This window comes from Danio rerio, chromosome 17, assembly GCF_049306965.1.
Source record: "Danio rerio strain Tuebingen ecotype United States chromosome 17, GRCz12tu, whole genome shotgun sequence".
Lineage (NCBI taxonomy): Eukaryota > Metazoa > Chordata > Actinopteri > Cypriniformes > Danionidae > Danio > Danio rerio.
This window is the reverse complement of record NC_133192.1, coordinates 54182501-54195000: the sequence shown is the minus strand read 5'-3', so window position 1 is coordinate 54195000 and position 12500 is coordinate 54182501. Positions and strand designations below refer to the sequence as shown.

General features: G+C 35.8%; 1 protein-coding gene across 2 annotated transcripts in view; it reads right to left on the bottom strand.

Annotated features, from left to right (window-relative positions):
• The window catches only part of plekhd1 (pleckstrin homology domain containing, family D (with coiled-coil domains) member 1), a 41793-nt gene that overhangs the window by 15723 nt on the left and 13570 nt on the right, over window positions 1-12500 (bottom strand). For both annotated transcript variants that reach the window (XM_073927680.1, XM_073927681.1), the window contains 6 exons: window positions 10838-10914; window positions 10623-10714; window positions 10458-10510; window positions 10200-10294; window positions 5478-5571; window positions 5102-5292 (listed from right to left, as the gene is read on the bottom strand). In XM_073927680.1, coding sequence (XP_073783781.1) covers window positions 5102-5292; window positions 5478-5571; window positions 10200-10294; window positions 10458-10510; window positions 10623-10714; window positions 10838-10914 — 602 coding nt within the window. The remainder of the gene's footprint in view (window positions 1-5101; window positions 5293-5477; window positions 5572-10199; window positions 10295-10457; window positions 10511-10622; window positions 10715-10837; window positions 10915-12500) is intronic.

Genomic DNA, 12500 nt, shown 5'->3' with positions numbered 1-12500 from the left:
CCTCACTCCTCTGATCCAGCGACAGACATTGTTCTGCAATCTTTAGCCTCCTCATTGCATTTGTCTCCCATGCCGGTATCGTGCCCAGCTCAGACCGGTGGCGTTACATTCACATATCTTTTGATGAATATGATGTTACACATGCTCTATCTTTATTAACTAAGTATTATATTGACAGCTAAAGAATATAAACGTAAGAGAAACCAGAGAGGACATATTATAATAATACAAAATAGATGAACATCATTGCCAGGGCTAAAAACAATTAAGAACAAAGATATGCAAAACCAGAGAGATTTTATGAGAATGCCACACAAAACAGTTTACTTGGAACTGTTAGAGTGTTCAGGTATGATTTAAGGTTGGCCATGAATGGGAGGTGTAATCTAAAATAATTTAACATAACGAGCGAATGCATTAAAGGAGCGTCTTCAGTTATTCATACAGAGCCGACTAATATAACATAACCATAAGGGGTTATTAGACTATGAATTGTTTGCGCTGTTTTAAAAACGCAGCTATGTCAGGATTGGGAAAGGCTATATATTTTCATTGTTTAATTATTATTATTTTTATGATTATTAATATTATTATTTTATTACATTTATTTAGGCTATTGCGCTTAAATAAGTCATCCGTGATTCTAAATGAATATTTATTTATGCTTTTTAGCTATCATTCTCCCTGCCTTTCTCTTCTTTTTTCTAATTTTTGGGGGTTGTGCAATGGGTAAACGTTTGCAAAATGTCTTTAGTTTGTCCAGATTATTGTTTAAAAAATAATTTTTTGAAAACCATTTTAGGGACGAAATTATTAGCCCTTTTTCGATAGTCTACGGAACAAACCATCGTTATACAATAACTTGCCTATTTACACTAACCTGTCTAGTTAACCTAATTAACCTAGTTAAGCCTTTTAATGTCACTTTAAGCTGTATAGAAGTGTCTTGAAGAATATCTAATCAAATATTATTTACTGTCATCATGGCAAAGATAAAATAACCCGGTTTTAGAGATGAGTTATTAAAACTATTATATTTAGAAATGTGCTAAAAAATATTCTCTACATTAAACAGAAATTGTGGAAAAAAATAAACAGGGGGGGGTAATAATTCTGACTTCAATTGTATATATATATATATATATATATATATATATTGGTTCTTGAATCTGATTGGCTGATAGCCGTGATATATTTAAGTAATATCAGCACCCGAACAGCCTCTTTGCCCTTTATGTATCACTCCACCCACATACAGCCAGCAACAAGCAGACACCACAGTTTGACAAATATTACTGCAGTTAGACAACAAAATATGTATATAATGTAATATAGTTGTTTAGATTGCAAGTTCATTTGCAAGAATAGTGCCTATTTTAAAATATTTACAATTTCTGAGAGAGCTCGTCAGGGACAGCTGATGCTTTCTATCCACAAGGTGGCGACAGAACTTCATAATAAGCTCTTACACTTAGAAGCTTAACAGTCTGATTTCTAACTACAGCAGATCAAACCAATATTAAACTGGTAAGCACACCTGCCAACATTTCCGTTTTTCAACTTTGGTACAGTAACCGATCGCATCGGCCGCCCAAAACCCGCTGCACCCTGTTCTCAACCCCTCCCTGGAGCAATCCGAACACCTAGCAGATTGAAATAGGCAAAGTCCGCATGTGTTTAGCGTTTTTCCTTATTGCAAACACAACAGCAGTCTGGTAACGTAAGTGGATTTGTTGTTGTTTTCGGGGTTCATTATTGTGAAATCCTGTTTGCAACAGAGAAATACTGTAAACTGTAACACTGTAAAAAGATATCTCTGTAGATGGATGGCATTTCATGTCATGTTCAGCCTTATAATCTTAAAATGTGAGCAAAATCAGCAGTTTTGTCATCAGTTTAGACATAGAGTCATTCAAACACTAGCTCTAAAGTGACGTTGGTGAATTAGTAACGGCTTCAGCTGTTTTGACGTCAGCTGCAGATGTGAATGAATGGCGGAAGAAAGTAGTTCCTAATAAAAAAAAGAGGGTTTTTAGACTCTTCGTGTTTGATTTTCTTATTTATATACACAATTGTGCCGTTGAACTGTTATATAAATGCAATATCAGACTCGTAGCAGTGCGATATGGCTGTATATCAGCACTGGTGGGACTGCTCGGATTACGGCCTCATGCCAACGCACACCTCCCACCAGTGCTGATATACAGCCATATCGCACAGCTACTCGTGTGATATTGCTCATATATATATATATATATATATATATATATATATATATATATATATATATATATATATATATATATATATATATATATATATATAGTTTTTTTTAAAGTATGTAGCACTAAGCATATCATCCAATGTGTGAACCCATTTACAATTCAAATGCAAAATATACCACTACTATTTTTTTCGGTAACTTCATAAACAAAAACCTCCTAAATCATTTTGTATCAGCCGATAGGAAAATAAATCCTTGATAATATTATTAAGCATTTATCAATCAATGTGTTCACTAATATACTGTGTGTTACCTATTTAAAAAATGTTCCTCTGTGTCAGTATGGTGATGATATAAGATTTATTTTTAACAAAGTAAGAAAAAAAAATCAATTAGATTTGATCAGGTTGTAATTGAAAATCGTGTTGTGTCATGCATAATGGACCGAACAGCACAGTCACATTTATATAAATCCTTATTTTGAGGTCATTTAGCCCCACTAGTCAATCCACTCTTTTTGTTTTCTGCTTCACTCACATCTAATCAATAGACTGGCTTATTTAGGGATCAATGTACATTTCCATTGTCACTAATGCACTTCCTGTCCTGGACAAACTGTGTTCACAAGTGGTTCCAAATAATATGTACAGTTGAAGTCAGAATTATTAGCCCCTTTGATTTTTTTCTATTTTTTAAATATTTCCCAAATGATGTTTAACAGGGCAGGGAAATTTTCACAGTATGTCTGATTTGTATGATATTTTTCCTCTAGAGAAAGTCTGATTTGTTTTACTTCGGCTAGAACAAAAGAAGTTCATTTTAAAGTCAAAATTATTAGCCCCTTGAAGCTATATTTTCTTTCGATAGTCTACAGAACAAACCATCGTTATACAATAACTTGCCTAATTACCCTAACCTGCCTAGTTAACCTAATTAACCTAGTTAAGCCTTTAAATGTCACTTTAAGCTGTATAGAAGTGTCTTGAAAAATATCTAGTCATATTTTATTTACTGTCATCATGGCAAAGATAAAATAAAAGTTTGTAAAACATAAATTGGGAAAAAAATAAACGGGGGCTAATAATTCTGACTTCAACTGTATATACAGGGTATATGCAGGGATCCTAAAGGCAACGGCAATACCTTTTTAAGACTTTTTAAAGATTTTTTCAAAATATTTTAAGACCTTGTCAACACTTCAAGTTCTGATCAGTATCAAACCTTTAACTTAATAAACTATTGTTAATAAACAGTTGTACTTAAATGAATGAATGAAGCACAACTGTGCAACAGTACTCCGATAAGCTCAAAATAAACAAAGCTTAAAAGAAAAAATCATGTGGTTGTTTTCAGCGACAGTCACTGTTTAAACTCATCTTTCTCCAACCAGGAGTACAAAAACTTACATTTTCTTATTGTGCCATCTGTTTCGCTCTATGGTTTCGCTTCACTATGTGGAGAGCGTCACATCACGTACCGCGTTTGTCACAAATTATGTCACCTCACACAGCTGGAGAAGCTTGGCCGGATGCGCGAATCTAGCATGCCATTGTTAATATTAGGAGGAAAATAAATATATTTATGTTTCTTTGGAGTCAAACACTTTGGACAACACTTTGACCTTGTAGAAACATGACTAAGACTGTTTAATACTATTTAAGGGCCTTCATTTTCTAATAATTGATTTATCAACTTTTAATATTTTTTAAGACCCCTGTGGACACCCTGATATATATATATATATATATATATATATATATATATATATATATATATATATATATATATATATATATAGTTGAAGTCAGAACTATTAGCCTCACAACTCATTTCTAATAACTTTCTAACAATTTATTTTAATGATGACATAACGACAGTAAATGATATTTTACTAGACTTTTTTCAAGACACTTCTATACAGCTTTAAGTGACATTTAAAGGCTTCAATAGGTTAATGGGGTGAACTAGGCAGGTTAGGGTAATTAGGCAAGTTATTGTATAACAGTGGTTTGTTCTGTAGACTATCGGGGAAAAATAGCTTAAAGGGGCTAATAATTTTGATCTTAAAATGGTTTTAAAAAATTTAAAACTGCTTTTATTCTAGCCGAAATAAAACAAATAAGACTTTCTCCAGAAGAAAAAAAAATATCATTGGACATACTGTGAAAATTTCCCTGCTCTGTTATGCTGTGTTCACACCAGATGCGGAACGCTCAAATAAATCGCGCTATTTGCACGTAAATAGCCGCATGAACATTTGAGTTTACTCGCTTCATTCGCGCATCAAAATCCACTTCATTCGAGCGTCAAATTCAACTCAGGACAGACATGGATTCAAGTGATGGGCAGGGCTTCTATCTGTCTGGTGACTCTAGCTTCGTTGCTAAATGGCTAACATGGATTTTATTAAGAAAATAACTGTGTTTATGTGCTTTATGAAGGCTGAAAAACAGCATCGATACGTTTAGGGCCGTGTCTGAGTCTACTCGATCCTTTAAGAGGTGCATCCAGCTTTTCGCCATTCGCGCCTCACCATTCACGCCGCAGGATATCTATTCGCGCATATGCATTGACTTAACATGTAAATCACTCGTGCTTGACGCTCCATCCACGTCTGGTGTGAACACAGCATTAATCATCATTTAGGAAATATTTTAAAAAGACAAAAAAATTCTAAGGGGGGCTAATAAATCGGACTTCAACTGTATATATATATGACAGCAAAAAAATCTATTTTTATATTATATTATCATATTATGTTTTTAACAGGTAGATGGAAAGTAAATGATGTAAGTGAACTATCACTTAAATCCCAGAAGTCTAAATCTGAAAATAAGCATTTAATATGAAATGCTCTTCTTAATCAGATCATCTCACCTCTCTTCTGCTTGCTCTTTCTCTTTCAGCAGGCTCCTCATCTGCTCCTCGATTTGCCGCAGGTTGCCCTGAAGCTGCATCTGAGGATTCTGGGAGTCTAAAGATCCCCGACGATCACTCCCTGTTTCAGCCACATCCTGTCCCCTCTCTCGCAGCAGCTCGAGGGTGCGCTTTTTCTCCTGGGACAACTCCTGAAGAGACACCAGCATTTTTTATTGGCTTTTTCAGAAACATTTTCAGTCCTGGCAAATTGAACCTCATCATTTATAAACAGAACTTCACTGTAAAGTGCTACTATGACCCCTCTCAGTCTCAGCGTTCTCATATTAGACCTATCAAACACATTCATGATTGCTTCAAGTGTTGTGTTTGATACCTCCAAAGACTTCTGCAGAAGTGTGGAAAGATTATGAAGCTCCTCTTTCTCATTTTCCACTCCTTTCAGACACTGAGCAGTCCCGTCCAGATCTCTACCAACACAGAAGAGAAGAACATGTTCAGATCTTAGGGCTCTATTTTGACGGTCCATGCGCAGAGCGCAAAACGCAGGGCGCAAACGCTTTCAGGGCGTATCAGGACGCGTTTTTGCTAATTTAAGGACGGGAAATCTACCTTGCGTCGCGGCGCATGGTCTAAAAGGGTTGAGTTTATTTTCCTAATGAGTTATAGGTGTGTTTTGAGAATAAACCAATTAGAGTCTCATCTCCCATTCCCTTTAAGACCCAGCTGCATCGCGCCAAGAGCGCATTCGCTATTTACAGGACGCAAAGTAAGTCTAAGTGGAAAAAAATTAGCATTTCACAAGCAAACAGTTAACAGTTAACAGTTTTTTTAACAGAAAACTGTTAAACAGAGCATCTACTGCCTGAGAATGAGAGATAATGGATCACTTTCACTTTCGCTCTTGGATAGGGAAACCTTTACGCACAGACATCAATTAGTCTATAAATAAATACTTTTGTTTGTTAAGCGCAAATATTCGTTTCAAAACTATTTCTAAACTCAGTTCTAATTTCAGCAAACGAATAAATGAACAATAATAACGAAGTGTGGTCAAAAACCTGAGTTATATCCTAAACACATGCTGTGCCCCATATGGTCTAAAACCTGACAGGTGGGCAAATCTAAGCTTGTTTTAATAAAACAAATATAAATATGGATATAATAAATAATACTGCTAATAATAATAACATTATACAAAAGCAAATTGTTATGAATGAACTGAAAAAGCCTCCCGAGATGAAGAAGACATAAAAGCAGTGGTTTTTCATATTTATGTAGGCTAGAAAATAATGTTTTGTAATATTTTAATCCTTTATATTTATATTCTATATCTATTCTTATTATATACTATATATATCTTTAATATTTACATTTTTTCATATGTAAAGATATTTGCATATTGCTCTCTCTCGTGGGTATTAAGCAGTGCGTAAGCAAAGCGCAACTCTGTCTGCCTCAGAACGCCTTCCTTTTTAGACCTGAACGCCTATGGGCGCACAAATGAGCGCTAATGCATTTGCTATTTAAACAGCGTAGCGCAACGCCTCAAAACGGCTCTTGCGCCAAGCTGAAACTACCAATAGACTATTGCGCCGCGTCTTGCGCCACACTGCGCCAGGTGTATGATAGGGCCCTTAATCTCTATCCAGGATAAACTGCACAATCAATCTGAGTGAGTGATATCATCAGCCCAGGCTCCTATTGGAAATGCATGCCTCAGCCTACATTTCTGTGAAACATAAAATTTGTTGCTCCGTTTGCGTTTAGTTGCTTGTTTCAGATGACAGATCCACTAAAGGGAGCTCTCTACTAGAGCTTGGCAATAAAATCGGTATCAGTATTTATTGACTGTACACCATTGTCAATAATGATTAAAAAAATTCAGTATGAAGTTTCGCTATGAAGCGCTATAGTTTTATTAAAATGTAGCCACTGAATGTGCACCTTGGAAGCAATGCCAATAAGCTTTAGGTGTAAGTTTGTCATTAGCCCCTTTTACACATACAGACCTTTTCGGAAAATTACCGGCAATTTATCGGAAAGTTGTGTATGTGTGAACAGGCCCTTTTTGAAAATACCGGTAAATTTGTTCTGGCTATTTTCCGGAAAGAGTAGTTGTTTGCTGGAATGCTGCACTGTGTGAATGCCGGAAGATTGCCGGAAAGAGCACACGCACATCTAGAACGTGCTGACGTGAGACGTCTACTGTAGCCAATCAGTACAGTCAGACATATTCACATCCTCGCGGTTTATGAGAATAAAAGCCTTTGAATATTTTTCCAGACACATTTAACTGCTAGATATTAGTCAGATAACGTTTATATGTTCATCTTAATGCCAACCGTGTTAATATTTATCGATAAGATGCTTATGATAAGCCGTTGTTTGTTTACCTTCAAGCTTTGCGAGTGCCCGGGAAACAGCCCGTGAGCGCCAGCACACACCCATATCATGTACATCTCTGTGTTATGTATATGTTCACAATACTGATCCATCCAAAAAGTTTGTGATGTAGTCAAATGTTTACAAATACAAGCGCAGCCGTTTAGAGGTCATTTATGGTTAATGATGTCAGAATTTACCGGTATTTTGGAATGGATTTTCTCTTTTGCGAAAAAAATTCCGTAACGTCCTTGCCTGTGTGAACAACGTTTTTTTTTAAATTTACCGGTAAAGTCGTTCCGGAAATTTTCCATATATTTACCGGTATCAATGTGTAAAAGGAACTATTTCCAATAGAGGCAGTTGGGATTTTCCAGTTACACCTACAGCTGAAAAACATCTAAACTTTCCGAATGTCGCAAGCACACTGCTATTCATGTGAGTACTAACCAATCTGCTTCACACTTTGTATGGAATTTACACATTTCAGTATTAACGGTAGGATAATTACCAACACGGCACACCCAAACACTGCAGTGCTTTTTAATTTTCTTCATAAACTTGTATCAGAGCTGCTGCAATGGTTTGTCCATTTATCCTCCTCTGAGTTGGTTGATGGTTGCCTAGTTACATAAAGATGACAGGGGAGCATGTACGCAAAGCGCATTAAAAATGGTGAAGGAAACCACGCGCTCACGTGTAAATGTTGGGTTGTGATTGTCACTTCAGTTCAGAATAACAACACACGTGAAAATGAGTGCACTGGCTTGCAGAGATTGTAAATAAAAAAAAATGTAAGGATGTCATCAGAGTGGCTTTTTGGTTTCTTTTCTTGTGCATCCCAGCCACCAGCACCCCATCTGAAAGCTTTTTTTTAGCATGGGGGTATTGTAGTCATCCTGCTTCAAATTTTGTAATGATGGCTGGTTCCTTAACTTGAAAGCTCAGATTTGATTATCAAAATTGTGTTGTTTACATAGTTTGAGGTTTAGTGTTATTATTTACATCTTAAAGTTTGCCTTGATTTTTCAGCATTTACACTTTACCATTGCACAAAACTTTGTAACAATTTATTTATAAATTTTAAGAGTCTCTTTAACACTTTTTTTATTACTTTTTTATTACTTCTATTACTTTGTTTTTTTTTATTATAAAGAGATCAATGGCAGTGGGATTGGATCTCACCACCCTCAGGTCGACCATCTGTTTCGGTAATACATAGCAAACTTAATGATCACACTTCAAAGCCTATTTCTATCAAACTTATGTGGAATCGTGAACTAACAGATTTTTCGATTGACTGGGCCAGTGTGTAGTCTAACCTAATCTCAACCTCTGAAAACTTAGCTCACCGTCTTATCCATTTCAAAATTATACATAGAGCATACATAACTCCTTATAAAAGGTTTAAAATGAAACTGCAGTCTAACTACAACTGTTATATCTGTAACACTGTATCCTCGGATAATTTTCTTCATATGTTTTGGAAATGTCCAATTGTTGCCGTCCTGTGGTCTCAAGTAAATTCTGTTTTGTCCTTTTTACTACAAGTTGATTATGGGTCTAATCCTGGTTTATGTCTTCTCAATGAAGATACTAATTTCTGTACAAGTACACTAAAGAAGAGAATGCTGTTTGCTGGTTTTACAGTCATACAAAATTGTTTTTCTCCGCACACACTGCGTGCAAAAACATTTTGGATTCATTGGCTCTTTAAAATAGTGACTTGTGAAGCTACAATAGCACAAATGAATAAGGCTAGACCTAGTACCATTGATGCATGGCAATGCCTTTCTTCCAGCATTTTGGGCTATCTAAAGGAATGACAATGTAAAGTGTTTTTTTTTGTCAATGTAAATCTTTCAGATTGAAAATTGTTGATACGTCTGTTGCTCCCCCTCCCCAGTTTGTTTGTATGTCTTTTTGTTTTGTTAATCTAAAGTCAATATAACGTTGATCACAAAAAAAAAAAAAAGAGATCAAGGGCTCTATTTTAACGATCTAGGCGCAAAGTCTAAAGCACAGGGCACAAAAGCATTAAAGGCATGTCCGAATCAAAAAAAAAAATTGTATTATTTATTAAATGCATATTTATATTTGCTTTACTAAAAACAAGCTGAGATTTGTATACCTGTCAGGTTTTGGACTATATGGGACATATAAGAGAAGAACAAGAAGAATCATGTGTTTGGATATAACTCAGTTTTTTGACCACACTTTGTTATTATTGTTCATTTATTCATTTGCTGGAAATTAGAACTGAATTTAGAAATAGTTTTGAAACAAATTTTTGCGCTTAAAAAACAAAATTAATTGTGTAGGCTTATGGATGTCTTCAGTGAGTGCGTCCAACACGTTTCCTTATCCACGAAACAAATTAAAAGTGAAAGTAAAAAGGCCGAATGGAGGAGGCTCATTCTTTATCCTCATACTGCAGATGCTGTTTAACTGTTTTCTTGTTAGTGAAGTGTTCACTTTTTACACTTACAAAGTCCGGCCATGGCTCGACGTAACTGACTCTTAAAGGGAATGGGAGATGAGACTCTGATTGGTTTTATTCTCAAAACACACCCAGAACTCATTAAGAGCATAAGCTCAACCCTGTTGGACCATGCACGGCGCAGAGCATATTTTTCCATCCTTAAAATAGCAAAAAGCACCCTGCACTTCAGACTTTGCGCCTAGGTTGTTAAAATAGAGCCCAAAGACTTACAGTTTAATTTGCTCTTGTTCTGTTCTCAGCTCTTGGACCACTTCCTCAAACTTCTGCTTTTCTTCCTCCAGCAACTGATTCAGTCTCTCCAGCTCCTTACAAATCACAGATACAATCACATGAATGCACAGACGTATTAATTCACCAATCACTTTTAAAATGCACAGAAAGCTTATAAATCTGACTTCAACTGTATTTGTAATAAACTAAAGAATTGAACATCTGCGGGTGTAAATTTATCCATATTAGAAAACTTACAGCTTTCTGTTCTCTTTGCAAGCACAGCTCCTCAGTTTCCTCCATGAGTTTATCTACCAAAATCAACACAGACAGAACAGGTCACTCTTAACAGTCTGGATCTCATTAAAATGTATTGTATGTTTACTATTTTAAAAAGTGAATGAAAAAAGAAAAAAGTCATACCAAGGTATTCTTGCTTTTCCTTAGCAAGTTGTAACCCTTGAGCTTCAAGACTCTCAATCATAGCTTCGCCCAGCTGTGCGTTCTTCCATGTGCTTTAAAGAAAATAAATCAATGAATATAAACTGTATAAAACATTGCAAACAAACTGTTTTAAATATAAAATACCTTCATAAAAAGAATTTTAATTTTGTGGTGTTATAATTTTGGTCACTCACACTTTTCCGGACTCTTGCAGCATCTCCACCCACTGGCTCTGCTCCGACACTGATTCTGCAGCCAGCACAATGTTTCCCTGAACAAAACAAGCAGGAATATCGAACAACCTTGACTTTTATTGATATTTTATTTCATTATTTGTATTTCCTGGAAATACTCAGTGGTGAGGTCATTGTGAGGTACATAATCTTACAATAAATAAAAAATAAGGTTGCAATTTACTTGCAACTTAACTAAATAAATTATAATGAATGAATGAATGACTAAAAAATAAATGTAAAAGCAGCTCATTTCGAACATCAGTTTTCCATTTATTTTCATTTAAATCAAATAATACAGAGGCGGTTCATTCTGCTGTGGCGACCCCTGATAAATAATGGCCCGTTTCCACTGAGTGGTAAACTACGGTTTGGTTTGGTACGCTTTTATGGCCGTTTCCACCATCAAAAGACGTACCAAACCGTACCGTACCGTACAACTTTTACGGCAACCTTTCAAAAGAGTACCAAACCAAGAAAAGGTACCCCCATGTTTAAAATACACAGCCGAGAATACAGCGTAAATATATATATATAAAAGCAAGTGATATATATATAAGCAATATCACACGAGTAGCAGTGCGATATGGCTGTATATCGGCACTGGTGGGAGGCGTGCGTTGGTGGTTGGTGCCTTAGTGGCTCCACCAGTGCCGATATACAGCCATATCGCACTGCTACGAGTGTGATACTGCGTTTATACAACAGTTTGACGGCATAATTGTGTATATAAAAACAAAATCAAACATGGAGAGTCTCAAAAACCCTTTTGTATGAGGAACTACTTTCTTCCGGATTCAAATCATTAGCTGACAGTTAAAAAATTGAGTGTGCATCTATTAACATTTAGATCTGTAGTGTCTGCTTTTTGCTGGTTGTATCTGGGCGGAGTAATACACAAAGGGTAAAGAGGCTGTAGGAGTTCTGATATTGCAGAATATCGCACAGCTATCAGCCAATCAGATTTGAGAACCAGACAGAACTGTTGTATAAATATATATATATATATATATATATATATATATATATATATATATATATATATATATATATATATATATATATATATATATTTACGCTTTATATACATATAATAATGTTATATGTATTAAAATATTATATGTATTATTAAACGCTTTACATACATATAATAATACATATAATAACGAGCCATGGTCGACCCGAGCTTAAACAAACCTTGTCGTCGTCTCAATAAACAGCCACAAAGCCACCCTGAGCCCTTTAGTTTTTTACGAGCCAGCCTGAAGCGCGAGCGGTTTCGCTTTCTTGCTTAAGCTCGCGTACGTGTCAATATCTGAAATAACAAACTTCTTGAGCTCATGATAATAACATGCGCTTGATTATTGACGTGCTTTTGAAACCCGATCCTGACGGAAACGCGAGAGTGACACATTCAGAAAGAAAAGGACTAACGAGAGAGTGAAGCGCGGACAAAGGAAAGCCCGACGAAACTCAAATTGAGCAAATTGTTTCAGCAACCTGAATCACAAACAAACTGCCATGTTTAACATCGCATGCAGGACTATTGTGAACTGGGAATGACGGAATTACTCTCTAACAAAGATTACATGTGCTGGTGAAGATTACAGATACAAATGAGAGG